This window comes from Brachypodium distachyon, chromosome 1, assembly GCF_000005505.3.
Source record: "Brachypodium distachyon strain Bd21 chromosome 1, Brachypodium_distachyon_v3.0, whole genome shotgun sequence".
In the NCBI taxonomy this organism is placed as follows: Eukaryota; Viridiplantae; Streptophyta; class Magnoliopsida; order Poales; family Poaceae; genus Brachypodium; species Brachypodium distachyon.
The window spans coordinates 54061118-54082284 of NC_016131.3; the positions used below are offsets into that span (position 1 = coordinate 54061118).

At 48.4% G+C, this 21167-nt stretch overlaps 2 protein-coding genes across 3 annotated transcripts; one reads left to right on the forward strand and one right to left on the reverse strand.

Moving 5' to 3' along the window:
• Positions 1-9107: 9107 nt before the first annotated feature.
• Positions 9108-12843, reverse strand: LOC100831805 (transcription factor UNE12). 2 transcript variants are annotated; one of them, XM_010229984.3, is made up of 7 exons: positions 12486-12843; positions 12301-12387; positions 12080-12208; positions 11448-11513; positions 10882-10947; positions 10712-10780; positions 9108-10069 (listed from the first exon to the last, which is right to left on the reverse strand). In XM_010229984.3, exons 1-7 carry the CDS (start codon positions 12693-12695, stop codon positions 9836-9838), a joined length of 861 nt encoding a protein of 286 aa, XP_010228286.1. In that variant the 5' UTR covers positions 12696-12843; the 3' UTR covers positions 9108-9835. The 2 variants fall into 2 exon arrangements, with proteins under 2 accessions (XP_010228286.1, XP_003561348.1); XM_003561300.4 differs by having other exon boundaries at positions 10706-10780; positions 12486-12840.
• Positions 12844-15723: 2880 nt separating this feature from the next.
• On the forward strand, positions 15724-19488 carry LOC100832579 (tryptophan synthase alpha chain). Its single transcript, XM_003557428.3, has 8 exons — positions 15724-16109; positions 16930-17076; positions 17173-17347; positions 17647-17723; positions 18217-18294; positions 18795-18872; positions 18984-19043; positions 19150-19488. The coding sequence occupies exons 1-8, from the start codon at positions 15864-15866 to the stop codon at positions 19282-19284; spliced, it is 996 nt and encodes a 331-aa protein (XP_003557476.1). The 5' UTR covers positions 15724-15863; the 3' UTR covers positions 19285-19488.
• Positions 19489-21167: the final 1679 nt, after the last annotated feature.

Genomic DNA, 21167 nt, shown 5'->3' on the forward strand with positions numbered 1-21167 from the left:
GATTTGGGGGAAGAGAGGAGGTTGGCGCCGCGCGCAAACCCTATCTCCCACGCGATGGAAACCGTGGGGTTTCGTTTTGTTCGTGGGCCGGCCCTAGTATACGTGATCGCGGGCGACAACAACTTTTTGAGACGCACAAATCGAAAACTAGAAAGAAAAAAATTATTTTTTTGAGGGGAAAAATGTGGTGAAAAACATTTGGCCCCGAGCCCGACAACACGGGCCAGGCTTGGGTTTCTTTTTCCTGCCTGCAGCCCGGCCCAACATCCAACCCCCATAATAATTGAAAAAATAACGTTTAATGGATAGTTTTAAAAATCAGTTTTATACAGCCAACAATAACTAAATTTAATATTATGCCAAAAAGCGTGTTTTCCTGGGCCTCGGTTTGGGTCAGTTTCAGGCTTGGCGTTTTGCCTTGGGCCGACGCCAGGCCCAAAATCCGGCATCAGAGCAACGATGTCAGCAGTATTTTTGTATGGCTAGATGGCCTATGCTTTGCTGAATTGCTGTAGTGTGCCTCGTGTCAGAGTGAATCAGAGGTTACGTCGACCGGAAGTCCGTGGAGTCGGCCCATGAGGGAAGCAACTCTACTTCTCAATTTTTATGTCATTGATTGAGGGGACAACACAGAAAAACCTCACCGGAAAAATTTGTCGTTCGGAAGAAGGAACTTGGAGAGGGGACGTCAAAAAATCGCCTCTAGAGCGTTCTTCACCACTTTCATCGATTCCTTGCTACTCTCCAACAAGTAGGGAGTAGTTCACCTCTGGACCACGGGTTTATGGTACTAGCCAACACGTGCCATCTCATTGAATACGGCATCGAAAACGTGCATTGACCGTATGCGGGACTTTTCGCCTAGTTTAGTGACAGTCATTACGATTTTTAAAATACAATGACCTAAGTGAGTTTTCCTATCAAACCGAATGGCCGTAAGCATATCTTACTATTGAGAATAAATCCACCTAACGGTTGTGGCCACACGCATCATCGGAGGCGAAACCAGCGCTTGATGCCAGGGCCAAAGGCTTGACTAATATGCCAATAGGAGTCATGCAACTTTCATGTATCTTGCCTTGCTGGTCGCACCAAACCATTTGTCGCTGTACATATTATCTGCATTCCTCTTTGTTAACGAAAGAGGCAAAGCTTTCACCCTTTTGAGAAAAAACAAATGAATGCTAGCCCTTGAATTCGGGTTGACAATTTGGACACTGGCACTGCTAGCAAATCTTTAGACACTCAGTTCTCGTATTTGTGGGATTTGATCTTTTTTTTTATCAGAAATTGATTTCTAGATTTTTAGTAACTTTCATTCATTTGGATATTTTGAGGATGAGCGGAAAGATATGGGAAAGAGTGGTGCCACTTGGCACAACCCTAGGTGTCTTGAAACTTTCCACATAACCTTGTGTTCACGGAAGCTGAGAGCCACCGAGACAGGCTTTTTTCGGACGGAGATGCGTGATGAAAGCAAGAATTTGGCCTCTGAAATTATAGGTATGCGAAGTAGCATGTACTTGGTAGACATGCCTTCCTTTGTTCTTCGTATGAACTTCTTTCCGCCATAAAACTTTTACAGCTCGTTTAGTAGTTCACATTTCATTTCTAGAAATGAAAGAAATAAAAAAAAATTAAAATTAAAATTAAAAGAATCATGTTTGTCCGTGACCTGATTAGTAGAATGAGAGGCAATTCAAAAGAAATGGTTCTGTTTAGAGAGGAACTGAAGTTAGGTGGTGTTATTCAATTGAATTCCTCAATCCAATTCTATGGCAGCCAAACAAATTAGTTCTGATAATCCAAAATGAATTCAGGATTCCAGACTCAAATGATGGAAACCAAATAAACAGTTAAATAAAACCATGTACAACGCACTTCATCTACGGAGTATGTTTCAACCTCGGTCCACCCTAAAGTGGGTTTAGCTTACATGGTTGCCAGCCGCTACCACACTTACATGTTTGATTTATTTTCCTTCTTTTTTTTTCTTTTTTTTTTGCTCTGACAGGATAGTGCTATCCTTACATTTGTTTTTAGGGAAAAGATGATCGATATCCGTCAATCGATTAAAAGGGAGCACTGTACAGAATGGGAATCAGAGAGAGATTCCCAGGGAGGAGGGGGGGAGCAAAGAAAAAGGAAAAAAGCGAGAGAGGAAGCCTATCCTCCCAGGTCTAGCGAACACGCCCTAACACGGCCCTGGTACTCCTCCCACACGAGGAACGCTACCTACAAAGCCGAAGTTGCCACGCCTCTGAAGGTGCGACGGTTCCGCTCCTTCCAAATCCCCCACCATGTGTAGATGAGCCTGCCACTGAGCATCCTCTTCGCATGCTTTGGGCGCCCCTCGGCCAGCCCCTCCCAAAGGTCATTGACGGACCCGGAGTCCGGCAGGGACAACGTGGGGTCCGATGCCCAGCTCTGAATGTGGGACCAGACATCTCTAGTGAAGCAGCATTCTCCACAGATGTGGATGATCGTTTCAGGATAGATCCTGCAAAGTTGGCAAATCGAGTTGTGCGTCCATTAGCGGATCGCCAAGTTATCAGCGGTCAGGATCTTGCCGTGAAAGCACCGTCCAAGCGAAGAATTTGTACTTGGGCTCCGCCTGCGCTTTCCAGAGCTTGTCAGAAGAGAAGGGAGGCAGCGACCCGTTGAATTGTGCTTTGTAGGCCGAGGCAGCAGAGTAGGTCCCCGATGTCGACTATCGCCAGGCAATGGCGTCAACCTGGTTAGAAAGCCGGACGTCGCGAATGCATGTCCAAAGTTCCACGAAGTCCGCCGTCTGCTCCGCGGTGTCAATCTTCAGGAGGGAGCGCACCCAATTGTGCGACGTAAGCTCCTTCTGCACCGTGCGCTGCTTCCTGGTGGCAATGGCCAGTAGCCTCGGCCAGCGCTGGGCCGGCGAGGAACCATCCGGCAGCCATGCATCATGCCAGAATTGCGCCGTTTCGCCGTTCCCCAAGGTGATCTTTGTCGCCGCCCTGAAGAGTGCCCGGTCCGACTCGTCACAAGGGATAGGTAGGCCTACCAATGGTCTGGCCCTGTTGGTCCAGCTGAACCAAAGCCAGCACAGCCGGAGGGCCCTCCCAAAGCGGCACAGGTCCGGCATTCCAAGGCCACTGAGGGGCTTCGGCCGGCAAACCGTGCTCCAGTTCACCGGCGAGATGGATGAATCGGCCTGATCCGACCCTCGGTTCCGCGTCCAGACAAACACGCGCATGAGCTTGTTAATTCTTTTGAGGACCCACGCGGGAAGAGCGAATGCCGTGAGGTGATAGGTGATCATCGCCGAGAGGACAGACTTGGCAAGGGTGATTCTCCCTGCCCGAGTGAAATGGACACCCTTCCAGCCCGCCAGACGCGCACCGACCTTGTCGATCAGAGGTTGGAACGCAACGCCTTTGAGTCTCGTCGTGGAAAGGGGAAGACCCATGTAGGAGCAAGGGAACGAGCCCTGTTTAGCCGGAAAAGCAGCAAGTGCGGCGGCGGCTTCGTTGTCATCGCACCCGACCAAGAAGAGCTCGGACTTCTCCAGATTGGTGCGGAGGCCGGAGGCGTCACCGAAGACACCCAACAACCGATGAATAATAGCGAGCTCCTCCGCTAGTGGTCTAGCGAAGATACCCACGTCATCCGCGTAGAGGGAGACACGCACACGCGCAGTAGCATCATGTAATGGCTGCAGTACGCCCTAGTCTTCTGCTTGTCGGAGTAAGTGGTGCAGAGGGTCGATCGCGATGATGAACAGCATGGGGGACAACAGATCGCCTTGCCAAAGGCCCCTCGTGTGTTTGATCTGCGGGCCTGATACCCCATTGGGAGCACCTTGGAGGAAGCCGAGGAAAGCAGTGAGCAAATCCATTGCCGCCATTTTGGCCCGAAGCCAATCGTCGAGAGAACCTCCAGAAGATAGGGCCAAGAGACGGAGTCGAAAGCTTTGGAGATGTCGAGCTTCAGAAAGCACCCTTTTTCCTTCCTTCTGTGCAGTGCTCGGATGATCCCTTGCACAAACACAAAGTTATCATGGATGCATCACTTCTTGACGAACGCGGACTGGTTGACGGAGACAATGTTCGGGAGCATGGGCGCGAGGAGAAGAGCCATCAGCTTGGAGAAGATTTTCGCGATACTATGAATGAGGCTAATCGGGCGGTAGTCGCGAATGGACAGGGCATCCCCTTTTTTAGGAAGGAGCATGATATTTGCCGAGTTTACGAGAGGGGACACACGGCTGCTGGCACTCGAGAGGAAGAGAATGGCCCCATGAAGATCGGCTTTGATAATATCCCAGCACGCCTGGAAGAACCTACCGGTGAATCTGTCCGGGCCCGGAGCCTTCTCCGCCAGGAGGCTAAAGATGGCGGCCTTGATCTCTTCCATCGTGAAAGGAGCTTCAAGGCAAGAGAGATCCCTCCTGACATAGCCGAGTTCCTCCCAGTTGAGGCAGGTAGAGCGAGCGGAGGCGGTGCCCAGGAAGGAAGAAAAATGGTCGCGGATGACACCCTCCTTCTCCTCATGGGTGATGGCGAGCCCGGCCCCCGAAGACAGCGTCTGGATGAAGTTCTTCCTTCTCCGCCCGTTGGCCCTGATGTGGAAGAACCGAGTGTTGGCGTCCTTGAGCTTAATGGTGGACGAGCGAGCACGCTGCCTGATCTTAATCTTGGCAATGATCGCAAGGCACGCGTACTTGCGCTTCATCGAAGCATGGAGGCGCCATTCCACAAGGGAGAGGATGCGGAGCTCTTGGACTACGTCCAGTTGGCCAACAACCTCCAAGGCAACGGCCATCTGCAGGCGCATGTCGGCGAAGTTGGATTTGTGCCAAGACGAGAGGACTTTGGCCGTGCAAGCAAGCTTGACATGGAGGCAACGAGCCTTGTCGTGGGAGGAGACAGGGGCATCCCAGGCTGCGCGCACCACGTCCATGAAGCCCTCCATGCGCGTCCAGAAGGCCTTGAAGCGGAAGGCGTGCGGCTTGGGGAAGAATTCGACGCCAAGCATGAGGAGGGGGGCGTGATCCGAGACCGCGGCGGGAAGGGCCTGAAGGGTAGCCGAGGGGAAGAGGAGATCCCAGTCCTCAGAGCAGAAGACACGGTCGATCCTGGTGAGGGTAGGCACGCCTTGCTCGTTGGACCAGGTGAATCTTCTCCCCAAGAGGGGAAGCTCCCTGAGCGCCATGGAGTCCAGGGCCCGTTTAAAGCGCGCCATGAGTCGCCGGTTAAGTTGAAGATTGTTCTTATCCGCGGCCTTCTGGATGACATTGAAGTCCCCAATGGCGAGCCACCTCGCCCCCTGCGTTGTCGCCAAGTCCCGAAGTTCCTGAATGAAGGCAACCTTCTGTCCCTCACCCTGCGGGCCGTAAACTCTCGAGATGTTCTAGGAGGAGCCATTTGCCCGCCAAGTGACCATCGCGGAGATCGTGTTCGCGGTGCAAGAGAAGTTACTAAGCGAGAAGAGGCGTTGCGACGCTGCCAGCAGGATGCCCCCGCGAGTGCCGTCCGCAGGCAGGAAACCAAAATCGTCAGCAAAGTCGGCGCCTAAAATGTTGATCACGTCCGTCCTTGAAACGAGCTGGAGCTTTGTCTCCTGCAGGTAAACGATAGAGGCGCGAGCGTTGGCCACCAGAGCACAAACCGCCGCCCAGCGAACCGGGTTGTTCAACCTGCGCACATTCCAGCACAGCAACCTCAAAGATCCACCCGCCGAGGATGGGGAAGGAACCGTTGTCGCCATTATAGGTGGGGAGGGAACCACACCAAGGCAAGACGGCGAGGGAAGAGCATTAACGAAACAGGGGGCGCAAAAGTGACAGCACGACGACAATAACATGTAGCTCGATGACAGTAGTTCAGACCGGACACACACGAAGACGACGACCACATAACAGCAAGTTCTGAAAGTAAACGACGAGTTCTGGAAACGCGATGACATCTACTCGGAGCGCAGCCCGACCACACCAGCAGCCGGAGTCACCGCGACATCTTGATTCGGTGCAGCATCTAGTTGACAGCGATGCCACGTCCGCGGCCAGCACCGCGTCCCATCCCCCGGCCAGTGCCCGCAACCCGGGGGGTCTTCTTGCACCTCCTCGCCTCCGCAACGAGGCTCTCGATGGCCGCAATCGCCAGCTCTGACAGCGGTTCCTTGAAGAGCTTGATGTAGGCCTCCCGTGCCTCATCATCGAAAGGCGCCGCCGGCGGAAGAGAACCAAGCCGGCGTGCCACCAACGTCTGTGCCGCCAGCATAGATGAAACGCTAGACAACGGGCGGGCGGCGATCTTGGCGCTGCGGCGGACCGTTGTCGGAGGGAGCACAGCAGGTGTCGGGAGGCAACCTACACAGCCGTCGCCGGAGTCACAAGAATCGGCGCCGGCCCGTCCGTGCAAATGGCCGCGAAGAAGTCTTCCACGCGGGACGAAGATGGCAACGCCAGCGACGACGGCGGGCCGGAGATCGGCCCTGACGTCACCAAGGCGAGGTCGCCGGGCGCTGGCTCTGCCAGAAGCGGCAGAGCAAGGAGGGGGGACGGCGAGGACGACGTGACCTGCAGAGAGAGCAAGGTGAGGGAGATGCCGAGGTCGTTGACGTCCGTGGCAGCCATCGAGGGAGACATGGCGGTGGTCAGCGGTGGAGGAGAGGGGCCGCGCGGCACCAGCACATCCCTGCAGCCTGAGGAAGGCGGGCCACCCGGGGTCGCCGTCTTGCGCGCAGGGGAGCGCACCACCGAGCAACGGCGAAGACGCAGGGGGCCAGCGGCAACCATCCGGCGACCGCCATAGCGTGAGGACGCGTCAACGGGAACGGACTTGCGCTGCGGGTAAGGCGCCGCCCTAGCAAGGCGGGAGATGAAAGAGGAGCCCTTGCGCCCGTCCCGGCAACCCGAACGATCGCGGCGCCCGTCGGCATCGCCGTCGCGGTCCTTGTCGTCGTAGCGTCTGTCGCGGCGCCCATCCTTGCAGTTCCTCGTCGGCGGAGCAGGGCGGCGCCCGTCATCGCGCCTGCCCGTGTCCGGCTCCGCGAAGTCCCAGGCGTAGCCCTGGATGACACGTCGGCCGCGAGAGGAAATCGAGCCTCCCTCCCGAGCCGGAGTGAGGGACGTAAGGTCCTCCACCACGTCGATGTGGATGAGCAGGGATTTGCGGCGTCCCTCGATGCCCGTGGCCGGCGTGTTGTGGATGGCGACCGGCATGAAGGGAGGCACCGTAGGGTTGGACGCGTCCTTGTTCTCCATCAACCAGAAGTTGTGACATCGAGGCAACGCCGCCGGGTTTGCCGTCCACACCCAGAGAACGGCGTGGGTGTTGAAGGAGTGTTCTGCCACCACCATCTCCTGCGTGATCTCCATCACGTTGTGGTCCTCCTCCGGGCGTCCTTGGAAATCACCGCCTCCAGCCATGAGGACGTCGATGAAGGAGAGACCAGTGGAGACCGGCCGGGCACGAAGGCTAGGAGGGGGCGGCGGTGGCGAGGCAGGCGCAGCACGGCAAGCGTTCTCCAAGTGGCCTGGGCGGTGACACTTCCAGCAATGCTGCGGCTCGCGGCAACTGGAGGCTTTATGTTGAGCGCTGAGGCAGCGGAAGCAGCGGCCGCGCATGCGCCTTAAAAGCGCGGCCCGGTGCTCCTCCTTCCCCTTCGTGGGTGCCAGCTGAGGCATGCCTCGATTCTCGCGACGCCACCAGTGAGGACGCTTAACGAGCTGCCAACCCGCTTCATGGCGACTTGAATCTCCATCTTGTCACACCGTCCGCAATGGGACTTGACGAGCCGCAGGGGAGTGAATGCGCGGCAAGTGCGCCCGGGGCGGGAAGCAACCAAGGAGGCAGGGCTGCCCATGGGGAGGCAAGCCAGGGGGAGGGGGCGGCAAAATCCATCTGCCCATCCCTAAATCCCCCGACCCACCGGATCTGGCCGCATTGAAGAGACGGAGTTGCCCGGGCGGTGGGGAGCCAGCAGGAGGGGGCGGCAGATCTGCAGTAATGGCGCAACTCTCCACAGATCTCGCATTGAAGGCAAGGGCTTCCCTGCCAGCAGCAGGGGATCTTCTCTGCGGAGGAACATAGTATAGATCCAGGCCAGAATCATCAGCCCGGACCACCACAGAGCAGATCCGGATGGCCGGTGCAGGGGAAGGTTGCGGGGAGTCAGGAACGAACTCCCCATCCTCTGCTTCGTCGCAGGCGTCCGCCCAAGAGAAGCGCGCCGGGGTGAAGGAGGCTGGGGGTGGGGATGTGGGGAAGGGGCTGGTGGCTAGCTGGGAGGGGGGTGATGGCAACGGCGACCGGGGTCGCCGGTCGCCGGGCTGGTCACCTCTGGTGGGGCTGGAGACGAAGGCATTATCTACCACTGAAGGTTCTATACCTACATGTTAATCCAAGTGTCTAATGGAACGGCACAGGGCAAATCTAGGGAAAAACCTTACGTTCCCATACGAAATGGGGTAGTGAAAAAGGATGCACATGAACACCAGCACCAACCACTTGATCAACAAAATAAATCGCTCTGCTTTATTTTAACAACCAAAGTGTGAAACAGGATATTGTTGGCAAACATGATACAGCAGCAGCAGCAGCAGCACACATGACATATAACAATGATGAATGGAATCTTGGACCACCAACAATCGCACTGGAAGCCTAGAAGGCTAGAACAGTCAAGTGCTACCTTTCTCCAACAAGAATGAAAAGAACAAGCCGGCAAAAATGTAACAAAAACTCTGGCTATGCACGAAGGGCACATGCATTTTCATTTCAAGGTAACAAATAAATTTGTGCCCAAAAAATCAGACATTCTGTAAAGCATGACTCTTGTTATTCCTGAGGAAAAGGACAACATATATAACTTCAGTTTGTCAGGTAGCAATATTCCTCTCCAATATTGGAATCCTGACAAGATATTTTCAAGCACGCACTATAAATCCAGTCAATAACATGTAGAATGCAAGGGTCACAGTATGTCAGTAACAAGTGAGTATCACACAAGTGTTCAAATACTCATGATTGGCGGCAGATCATATTACCAATCCCAGAACAGCAAATTCCGAAAAGCCCCACGATCGCTGGCAAATGAAGAGCGTGAAAACAGCTGTTACCCATAACAAAGATAGAAGTATAAATCCTGGACTTATGCTATGTCAGCACAGATGATATACATTGTTCCATGAGTGAGCCAATAATACAAGGGAGGCTGAAACTTTATATTGCTGTTCTTATCAAGACTACGACTTGCAGACCAAAAAGCAAAGTACACAAGGAGCACGCTCCCACTAACAAGCAGATTAATGCACGCTCGGCTTCCATTGACCAAACATCCGTTTCCACTTTGGAAAAATAGACAAGAAATATCACCACCCATTCACCATCAACATCATCTTCCATCTGAAACATTCTTTCAGATTTTGTCAACCATTTTGCGCAGACTTCACACATACATCAACCTCTTTTCATTAGTCCAAACATCCACTACTAAAAGGGCGACCAGGCGGCCCCGCCACAAAGTGTATGGCTAGTGCGCTACAGACCCAAAAGGAAACAAAATGAGAGCATGCCAGACTCTTTGGTAGTTCTACCCATCACTCACACTCATAGGGGCATTGAAAGACGTAGGAGCATGAACAGAGCCATATCTTTGCAATCAAAGCACCTTTGAACAAAAGAAAAGGGGACGAGACATCATATATCATATACCATGGGTACTACGACAGGATAGGGATCTTTAGGTCCTTCCCCTGCTCTTTGTTAGCAGAACAAAGTGTTCAGTATATCCTATACTTTGGATAGGTCGACGCCTAGTAGTAGTAGAGGTGCGTGCTAGAGTTACCGTTCCTATACTACGAATGGCTGTTGGGTTCAGGCTTCATTGAGTGGCCGTCCTGCAGATGTTGCGTGTCATAGATAGCCATCGCAAGCGAGATTGGCATCATGCACAGCGCTTTGGATTGGAGGAATTGCATCGCTGCCCCGATGTCTTCTTCCATCAGCTTTGCTACCTGCTTTTCTGTGCCATCGGTCGACCACTTTTCCCAAATCTGTTGTTTGCCCCCACTGTCACTTGCCTCCTCCCCCTAGTGTCATTCCAGCAAGATTCAGGTTTAGGCCAAAATATATGGTGTGACTAATGCATGAAGATTCATAAGTACCACAAATCAACACATGACTATTAAAAATTGAATCACTGCCACACTTTGTTAATCATTTACCATTACCAGGGCATTCATGCTATGGGGCTAAAGAATTGCCAAACGGGTGATTTCACAATTGCTTGCTGAAAAAAAGGTGGGTCTACATTAAAGCAGCCAACGTCAAGAATTTAGGAATGGAGGGAGTACCTATCAAAGATATCGAAAATAAGTAAAATAGTGCCACTAGTCAACCCGTTCGAATACTAAATATTCATTAGTGCCAAACAAAGAAAGGTATGCCTTTTGCTGACAGAAAGAGACACAATAACGTATGCTGACAACAGAAAATCAAGTAAAATAAAAAGGCAAGAAAAAGAAAATAATGCTATGCAACAAACTTTCTACCACTTCTTGACTAGGAAAAAAAGTAGCAATTAAACTAGAAAAAGAGGAATTATAACTTGATATGTTCTATAGAAACAACAATTGCAAAGGATCAAAGTAACTAATTCATCGATCTTCATTGAAATGGATTCAGAGTAATAGTGGAAGATTCAATATTCTGTTAGAGGGTGTGACCTTAACTGAGAGTGGGATATCAGCAATCAGCTGAGCAACTGCACCAGCACCACCCAATCTGCTCATACTCAGAACCTGAATTTATAGAACAGTGATATATCAAATAGCCAAAGTTAGCAGTTAGTTTCTATTTGTGTGGTTACAGGCAACAGACAACAGTACATAAGAAAGCATACCTTGACTTGAAGCCTAAGAAATTTCACATAATCAAGGATCTCGTCGAGCATAGCTGCTCTATCTGTCTGCATTATTTAAATCAAATATTAATTGACTGTTTTTGGGTCTGCAGAATAAAATTATATCTATCTAAGGACTAAATAAATTAGGTAATGACATGTTGTTTCAAATTACCAGAAATGGACAGAAATAACCCAACAGGTAAATATTTGTGTTATCTCAGGTGGAATCTATATACAACTAGTGAACTTAGTTATGTACTTCTGTGGGCAACAGATATCAATTAATCGGCTCTTAATAAGTCGTTTTCATTTCAGCTAGAATTAGGCTGTATGCATTCTGAATGCAGAGGTCGGAGGTAATAAAGCTTCCATTATCTAAAAAAAAATTCAGCTAGAATATGAAGCCTAATGGGGTTGGAAATCTAATGACATGAGTCAGGGGTCAGTACATCATAACTCTGGAACACTTGCTGAAATTCTATTGTGGCAGGCAACTAAAACACACAAGTCTTGAGCTTATAATGATACTCGTATTAAAAATAAAAAGTGGCAAGCATCATTACCTTGTTTGTGTTTGGGACCAATTCCTGCAAGGCCCTCATCCTTTCTGCTATTCTCTCTCTTCTTAGCTGCATTGGAATTTGGAAGTTCTTTGAAGAATCAAGAAAAGTCTAATGGAAATGTCGCTAAACATAACCTGGAGGTTAACACTTGTAAAGATGATAAGAGGCTAGTCCTTCCATTTTTAATGACTACAAGGAATATATTGCTGAAGCTATAAGAAGCGAGCACACCCTTAAACCACAATTATTAGATATCTTGGTGGCAGTAATCATAGCACATTCACTACAAAACAAGGTTCCAAGTTGGTGACTTCCAATACAATGCAACATCATTGTTAAAGCACTTCATGATGCTTAAGCAACACTGCACCATATGTCTCCACGACATGGCTGACCAACACGGCAGCAGTGTTATGAAAACAACCTTTTCGTCAATCCTTCCAATTACTTGCAAGGCAACAACCGCCTAATCTAACTCGGAACTGCAAGGAACATGGGACCGTGCTACCTTGTTGTTAACAGAGCTATGGTGCCAGCAATCACTAGATCAGTACCACAATTTGCAAATTTCGTAAAGTTATGATGCACCAGACATGAAGTTGCTTTGCAAGTGTGAGTTCATTAGCCATTACCCTCTCAGCGATACTGTGGGGATCGGTAGCCTGCCCCCGCCGTGCCCGCTGCTTAGGCCGGGGTGCTGGCGGTTGGTGCGGCTGCGGCACCATCGCTCCCTCACCCAGCCTCGGCTGGGCGTGGAACACCTGAAATTAGACACACACGAATCAACACCGGTCTTAAAAATTCGCAATTAAAGTGCGCATCATTCGCTTAATTCCGGGCGCAAGACAGCAACCTGGGAAGGCGGCGCGGGGCGGAGATGCGGCGCTGCGCCGGCGAACACCGGGGCGAAGAGACCAGCAAGCTGCACGGGGTCCCGCTCCTGCGAGAACAACGCCAAGAACACGTCAGTCAGTCCCATCCCCTGTCGTCAGTCGCGACCACAGCCATATTCCAAGGACAGGGAAAGTGAGCTCTCACCGCCCTGGCGACGTCGGGACCGTCTTGGAGGCGTCTGGCGCCACCGGAGGCCTCGGCGGCGGCTTCGAGGCTGAGGGCGAGCGGGAAGGGGTGGTGGTCTCCGTCCGCAGCAGGAGCCCCGCCTTGGCCGGCGGCGGGAAACGATGACGGGATGCTGAAGAAATGGTCGAGGAAGTCGTCCTCGGCGCCAGGTGGTGGTTGCCCTGCCATGGAGACGCCCGGCTGCGAGTCGGTAGCACCCCTTTTCACCGGCGGAAGCTTCGGGGTTCGGGCTCTCCGAGAGAAGAGGCGGGCAGGAGGTCGGAGTGGGGTTCGCTCGGGGAGCGTGGACAGAGGGGAAGGCTTCGTTTGGCGTTTCTTTAGTAGAGGAAGGAATGAGGAGAGGAGAGAGAAAAAAGAGAGACAGCGCAACGGGCTTGCGGGCCGTGTCTTGTGGGCCTTTTAGGAAGGGATGGGACAGGGCCCAGTTCAGGTCTTGAGGATTGTGTTAATTCCGCTTCCGAGCGCCAATGCGCCATGCTACAGATATCGATCGCCGCCGGCCCGCGTCGAGGGCCAAAGGCTCCTTGTACGCCGTGGTACTCCCTCCTTTGTTTTTCGACACAAAGACATCATATACTCCGTAGTAATTCCGTCGTTTCATAATTCTTGTCTTAAATTTGTCTAAATATATATATATGTATTTCTTTTAAATGTATAAGTACATATAAAATTCGACAATAATTATTGAACGGAGTAGTTTGCATATTTGACAGTCTAAATGAATAAGCCGTACTATGACCCTACAAATATACTCTCTCTGTTTTATAAAGGTTAGCATGGCTTTGAACTAGAGTTAGTTTAAAATCGTGACAATTTTTATGAAACGGAGGAAATAAGTGTTAGTTTCGACATGGATTGATTGTTGTGGCACGACATAGTCACATAGGCAAGACAACAAGCTCATCTCCCCTCTCAGAAAAAAAAAACCAAGCTCATCTCCGACAGTACTGTAAGGTGTGTGTCGATAGAATTGTCGGTAAGACTTTTGCTGACGTGGTGAGCTTATATGTAGATTAACATATGACCATGCACAAGCTCCAGGGTGAGATGAGAGAGTTTCATCTCGTATTTGACAATTAACATTGGAAGACTTCTTTTTTCACGACACCGCCTTCTTTTCAGAAATGTTTATATATTTGGTCTAGTTAAGACAATCCTTTTATCAATTATAACTTTACTAGCTAAGTATCCGTGCGTTGCAACGGAGACACAAATATTTCAATGATTTACGTATCAAATATAGATTACGCATGTCCATCGATCGATCGAATTTTTTTCTTTCCAAAACGTAATTGACAAACACAGAACTTACCTTAATTTGTGGAACTTACCTTCCACATGGGCTTAATTTTCTCAAATATAGATTACGCATGGTTTTCTTAATTTGTGGAACTTACCCTGCTACATGGTGGCGTCCACGGGGACCGGCAGTGCGGCACCCCATGGCGGTGGCGACGGGACTGCATCCCATGGCGGCGGCGGCGGCGTGGACCGGCACATGGAGGGACGGGCGCGGGAGGGATGGTGAGAGAGAGGAAGGGATCAAGAGGGAAACGAAGGGACCGAGTGGGTTCCGGTGGAGAGGAGAGATTTCGGGAGAGAAGAGGCTGGTGGGTGGTGGTGGCGGCGCGCGGGGCGGGGAGCAGCGGTGGCATGCGGGCCGGACGAGATGCGAGAAAAGAAAAGAGAAAAACGAATCAGGAGTTCGGACGGTGGCATACGGATGTAATTTCTGTGAATTTGGGGGACGGAACGACGACCAACCAAACTGCAAATTAAGTAGTAGTAAAGATTAATATGTATTTTGTATGATACTAAACCATAGTAATTATTAGCAAGAACTTTTGAATACGAAATCTCATTTGTGAAAACACACATATTGTTTTAGTAACTTCAAAGACATGTAAACCAAATAAGCTAACATTTCTGAAAATGAGAGAGTACAACTGAAAGACATTCCGAGCAGATGACATGGATATTTTAACCCCAAAAACACGTAAACTATCGTAGATGGTGGAAGGTTGATACCGTATTTACATATTTACTATTGCTAAGGACTGTGACAATTCAGCTCATTCTTATTTTACTGTTTAATTATCATTTTTGTTTTGTCTTTATGGTTACCTTTTGTGACAGATTATAAAACAAGCTGAACAACCACAAACTGAACCTGATTCCAGTTTTCATTTTACCAAAAAAAGTTTTCTTCTTTTCTCTAACGTACACACCGACTCTGATCACGCGCGACACTTCACAAGAGAGGAAAATTCTACCAGTAGCCAATCTTCATTTGGTCCGACGATTTTTGGGGGTTGTACATCGCTGTCAGTCAGGCACGTCAAATCTGCAAGGCCGCCAGTTTAATCGGTCAGAGGCATCCTCCGTTTTGACAAGTACTAGTAGCCCGATTGAGCTGCTCGCACGCACGCACGGCGTTGTGTCGGCTTTCTTTCTCTGCAGTTTCCTCGGCAGCGGGGAAGAAACGGCATCCGCTGCCAGATTGTTCTTTTTTCTTTGGAAGCACGACCTTTAGGATTGACCAGCTATTTCTCTGCGAAACGAGAAGGGAAAAGATTAACTAGTGACTTGATATATAGTGGCGTTTCTTGAAATAAAAGATACGACAGTGACTTCCTGCTCAATACGTACTAAATTGCCTTATCCCTGTAGAGAATGTATTAATTACTTGTACAATTAGGTATACTGTACAATCCAAGCAACAAAAGTTAACGCTAAATCCTAAATTCTAATTTTGTTTACAATATTGACACTTGATCCGATAGGCATTATACTATGGAGAGTCGAGATCGACTGAGTATGGCAAGCCACGTGATAAAAACCGTCGTATGCGAAACACGACATGATGTATGTTCGTCAGGATCTTTTTTTTTCTCCATCTAAAAAAGGGATTATTTTCCCCATTTCTTTTGACAAATAATTTGTACCAAAACTGATTGGATGGAGTAGTATATTTTTCTCGATTTCATAGAAAAGATTGCTGTCGCATTTTTCTAAAAATTGCTGGCGTGAATCAACAAGGGGACGTGAAACGAAAAACTAGGCACACGTGCGACAAAGGGGAAAAGGATAAAAAAAACTGGTTCACTGACTTTCTGGACCCACCACCAGACGCCCGTTCGACGCATCCACCTCGTTCTCACCAACCCCCTCCCTCCTTCCCCACACTGAGCAGCGGCAACTTATTAATACGGCCACGTCGCCCTGCCTATCCAAGCCAGTCAAGCCCGGCGTCGAACACCCTGCGCGCAGACCCCTTGCCGCCGCTGCGTCCTCTCCTCCTCCCGCGTCGCACGCACCGCACCCACTCGCGCACCGATGGCGTTCGCGCTCAAGGCCTCCTCGTCCTCCTCCGTCGCCGCTTCCTCGGCGGCGGCGTCGTCGGCCTCGTTCGCCGCCTCCGCGGCGCCAAGGGGGCGCCGCGCCGCGCCGAGGAGGGTCTCGTTCCGCGGGGCCGCGCCCATGGTCGCCATCAGGGCGGAGGCGTCAGCCACCGCCGCCCCGGTGGCCGGGGACAGGCTCACCATCTCGGGCACCTTCTCCAAGCTGAAGGAGCAGGGCAAGGTATGGCCTCCCCTCTCCAGCCCGGCCACGGCCCCCGACGGTTGCGCCGTATTTTTGGTTCCATTGAATTAGGTTGCGAATTGGCGATCTCTTATTCCGTATGTGTTGGCTACACGCGCGGCATGGTCTAGACTTGGTAGCTAATTGCAAACTGTGAGTCCCTGTTCGCGTCCTGATGGGCTGGATCGGTCGGGCCAGGGCGAGGTCAAACCTCTCCGGGTTTGGTGCTTCGTTCTACCAGTGCATTTTGCGTGTTGTCGAGCAGGATTAGATGAACTTTAGGGTGCATCGGATGATTTGGGCCGCTGTTACAGCGCCTTATTCGAATTTTGCTCATGTTGTGGGTTAAATTTGTCCTGCGATCGTCCAGGTCGCATATGTGTTTTCTGTGGTGACATGAGTCTCTTTGATTCGAACCAGGATTATGCATTCCTGTGTTGGGCAAGGTAGAGTTTTCGGCAATTAAGGATGTAAACCCTAATGATATCACTACGAATGTTTAGGTCTCATTGTGGCAATAAAAGTTTGTACTTGGAAGAGATTCGCGTTCGGTGGGTATCGTCACCACCCCTATTTTAGTTATATTACTGTTTTCATTTCTGCAAGTGGGTTTCATAACTTTACCATGTTTCATTTTCTCAATCTGTAGTGCCCGCCTAATGTTTATACTCAAGCTCCTAAAATATGAAATTCATTTATGTGACTTGTGATGTGATATATTTCTCTAGGTCATCATATATGTTCATAACTTTTTTTGTCTATCATACTAGTATTATATTTAAAATTTTCTTTGTCTTCTAATAGCATTTGCAATTTCCAGATTGCATTCATTCCATTCATCGTTGCTGGTGACCCTGACTTGGCAACTACAGCGAAAGCATTGAAGGTTCTTGATGCGTGTGGTTCAGATGTGATTGAATTGGGTGTGCCTTATTCTGATCCATTGGCTGATGGCCCTGTTATTCAGGTATGCTAAAATATATATCTACCATCATGCTTTTATATTCTGCAATGTTCTTGTTCTTCAGCTTACGATTTTTACCTTTTGCTCGTGTCATTTTAGGCTTCCGCTACACGTGCGCTAACAAAAGGCACCACATTTGAGGATGTTATCTCTATGGTAAAGGAGGTGGTACCTAGTCTGTCCTGCCCCCTGGCGCTTTTCACATATTATAACCCAATTTTGAAGCGTGGTGTGGCAAATTTCATGTCTGTTGTAAAAGAAGCTGGTGTGCATGGTAATGCCTTAATAGTTTATTTATTTGATGTCCTTGTACATTAAAATCCTATTCAGTTCATATGGTCACCTAATTACTTAATTATCTCAAGTGTGATATCCATTCTCCTGTATATATATTAGTTTGACAAGTGCACAACATTGATTCAGATAGACAGTCGAGGAATTAAAAGTTGTATAACGACAAACAGATAATCGCAACTATATTTTACACACTTTAAACTGATCTTATATGACACTTGTTGTAGAAGTTCTTTTTTCACTGGGACAATCAAGTTACATATGTATACTGTGTTGCAGGTCTTGTGGTACCTGATGTTCCTCTGGAAGAGACAGATATTTTGAGAAGCGAGGCTGCCAAGAACAACCTAGAGTTGGTAGGCTCTCTCTCTCTCTCTCTCTCTCAGTATAACGTACATCTTAAATCTGTATTATTTTTCCATCCCTTTGTCTGGTCAACTAAATAGGGCCTTAATGTTCCTGGTTAAATCTCTATTTTTGGAGAAATGCCCCATCTGGTATTTCTTGATTAAATGCTGATGCAAAATGATGAGTTATGGTTATTAGCTTATTGCTTTTCTGAGAAGCTAGTCGATGACTGCATGTGTCCTGTGTCCCATGACTTCTGTTTTCATTGCCTCTCTTCTGTTTGTTCTCACAATAAGCTGCAACATCTGATTCACATATGATTTCCAAAAGAAAAAAACATCTGATTCACATAACGTTGGACAAGCTTCGTACTCTCTTTGTTATTCAGCGAGTGCTGATTAGTAAGGAATACTAAAGATAAGTCTATTTTTTTTTTTGCAGTTTTAGTTTACAATGTATTGAAGTTATCTTATAGAACCTATGTTGCATGAATTCCTGCAGGTGCTACTGACAACACCAACTACACCAACCGAAAGGATGGAGAGGATCACAAAGGCTTCAGAAGGATTTGTTTATCTTGTAAGAGTCCATAACTATAACTCTGTTCCCATATAGTGCTTTTTCCTTATTCCTGGAAGGATTCAAAACGTCAAACTGGTATATATACCAAGAAGGGGTATATGACACATTACATTAGTAGCTACCATTTGTTTGCCATCTCAAGTTTGTTCTAGGCAATTTAGCATCTGAAGTTGACTTCCTAAACTGAAAAAAACACATGCTTGCATACTTCTCTCTAAAATAGGTCCAGATTACCCAGGTTCAAATACAGTCAAGTATTTGGAACTGTGAAACCTCTACCACCAAGTATCATCCTGGTGCTAGCTGTGCTAAATGCTAAATCTGAAACATATAACGAAAAGAAGTACTGTTTGCAAAGACTGAGACAATCGGGATTCATTAGGAGCTTATATATTTACTATTTCTGAATCTATTGAATCTGTTTAAGCAAAACCAATTAGATATTAAAGATTGGCTACTTGCTAAGTTGTAGTAATATACTAATATGTGCTATTTAGGTAAGCACTACTGGAGTTACAGGTGCACGCTCGAACGTAAGTTTCAAGGTTGAAGCTCTTCTTCAGGAAATCAAGCAGGTTTGCAAAATCCTTCAATGTTATTCAGTGAACTAGTGTTGGCCTCCTAAGTTATTGTGCAAAGGACATCTTGTTCACAAATGCTTATGGAACTTATTGTGCTTATTATAGGTCACAGACAAAGCTGTGGCTGTTGGCTTTGGTGTGTCAACTCCAGAGCAAGTGAAGCAGGTACTTATCCAATCGCTCTGCTAGATGCATAGTTTGCTTTCTTCCCTTGATTCTTTCCTTTGCAAAAACTTGACAACCTTGTGTTGCTCCATTGTTTATAATGTAGATCGCAGGATGGGGTGCAGATGGTGTGATCGTTGGGAGTGCAATGGTGAGGCAGTTGGGTGAATCTGGTTCTCCAGAAGAAGGATTGAAGAAACTAGAAGAATTAGCCAAGAACCTAAAGGCCGCATTTCCATGAAACATGCAGTTTCGTGGGGGGAAAGCACATAAGTATCATTTTTTGTAGTCTGCTTTAAAGTGTAGCATTGGAAGCTGCGCTTTTCCGTGTTTAGGTTTTGGAGGTTGCTGTTGTGTGGTGCGAATAATTGTATCCTTATCTTGAATGCTCGAATGAATAAATCAAGGTTGAAGTTATAAATGCTGCAAAAGATAGTGTCTACTATATCTAACTATCTGTTCCAATGCCATGGCAACAACATTATTCAGTTTTTCAACAGCATTCTACAGTGTTCATCATTGAACAAGTGACCTGAAGGCAACATGACAGGGGTGAAGTCTACAGATCTGAGGCTGTGTCAATTAACGGAGTGAGTCTGTACACCATGCTTTCATCGTACAGCTATATTCTTATTTTATTTTTTTGAAGTTGGGTGTATATTCATGATATCACAATGTCATTACAATCATTGTAGCAGCCAGCCTGCACGCAGACAGGGGCGGCTTCAATCAGAACACCCGCACTATTACATCTTCTGCTAATTTTCATGAACAGCAACTCGGGAGAGCAGGTAAAAGGCCCATGATGTCGGCAGCGACAGAGGCCGCAGCAGCCCTGCCGTTCTGGTCGTTTCTTAGCACGTTGATGACCTCCAGGCAGTCAGATTCCATGACGGTGGGTTTGAAAATCAGGTGCTGCAGGGAAGTAAAGGCTCTCAAAACAAACTTGGGGCCTTGCAGTCCCGACAACATGGCCACTCTCATCGCGCAAGATCGCCCCCCAGGCACCAAGCTCGCTGAGAATCATCAATGAAGCAGCCTCAACGTTCAGCTTCAGCCAATCCAGGATCAGGCCTCTTCCATGCCTGAACGTCTGCTCAAAGTCCCCACAACGCCCTTTCCTTTATCATCTGAATTTCCAGCCCAAAGTCATCAGAGACCAGCTCCAGCAGCAAACGGATGGAGGCCCGCACGGGGGCAAAGAAATGGCTCACAAAAAATTGCAAGAACTTGACAACCTTGTTAGCTCTCTATCTTTGCCCCCCTAAGCTCAAATCGCACCTCTCATCATGTTGAATTCCTGGCTCCGTCCCTGCTTTCAGGTATTATTACGTCAAATGAATTATAGTCGATTAGGAGTAGTTTGTGAAAGCAGATGACCAGTACATTTTATAATTAAAGAAAATTAAATTGCTTGTCGAACTAACCCTTGGATTTGGACCCGAAATCCAAAGCATAGATGCGTGCGTCCTTATTGGTTGGTCCATTATTTTTGTTACTTTGATACTATACCATTAAGAAATAATGGGCCCTGTTATTATTTTCACCCTCCTTTCCTATGTCGAAACGTCATGAAAATTTACAAGGTCAAGACCTTAAGGTTATGCAAATGGTGTCCAGAGGACAAAGGCCACGGTGGCACATGGGCCCCACACGTCCCAGGGGCGTGGCACAGGCGTGGCTCGCCTACCCTATTTCATGGGGGTACCATGACATCCCATAACTGCCGCCATCTTCTGCGTCCTCCCTAATTTATCTCTAAAATGTGTCCACTAATTTCTTGTGATTTTTCCTTGTACGCTAAGTTTTCGTAAAAGATCAAAAACGAGGAAAATTTGCATGACAATGATTAAAAACAATTAGTAAAAAACTTAATAAATATTGATAAAAACAACAAAAAATAAGGGTGAAAACACAAGTCTAGTCAATCCAACTAATACACACCATATTCACTTCTGTTCTATCCTCTAGGCAGATCTAACGTCAAGAATGACGTAAACAATATGCATCTATAAAGAAATTAAAACCAACAATAACAACAATTGCATAACATATATTATATCAGAAACATTGGATCCATCATCACAAAAGTTACAACATCCAGGTCATGATCATGTAGGCTCA

What these genes read in the sequence shown, in the direction of transcription:
- LOC100831805 (XM_003561300.4), bottom strand. Translation starts at nt 12,695, where the DNA reads ATGGCAGGGCAACCACCACCTGGCGCCGAGGACGACTTCCTCGACCAT. An exon ending in GCCCCGCGCCGCCTTCCCAG is followed by an intron (nt 12,209 to 12,300) that starts GTTGCTGTCTTG and finishes GTCTAATTTCAG; the next exon opens with GTGTTCCACGCCCAGCCGAG. An exon ending in CCCACAGTATCGCTGAGAGG is followed by an intron (nt 11,514 to 12,079) that starts GTAATGGCTAAT and finishes ATTCCAATGCAG; the next exon opens with CTAAGAAGAGAGAGAATAGC.
- LOC100832579 (XM_003557428.3), top strand. Translation starts at nt 15,864, where the DNA reads ATGGCGTTCGCGCTCAAGGCCTCCTCGTCCTCCTCCGTCGCCGCTTCC. An exon ending in CAGAAGGATTTGTTTATCTT is followed by an intron (nt 18,295 to 18,794) that starts GTAAGAGTCCAT and finishes TGTGCTATTTAG; the next exon opens with GTAAGCACTACTGGAGTTAC. An exon ending in CTCCAGAGCAAGTGAAGCAG is followed by an intron (nt 19,044 to 19,149) that starts GTACTTATCCAA and finishes TTTATAATGTAG; the next exon opens with ATCGCAGGATGGGGTGCAGA.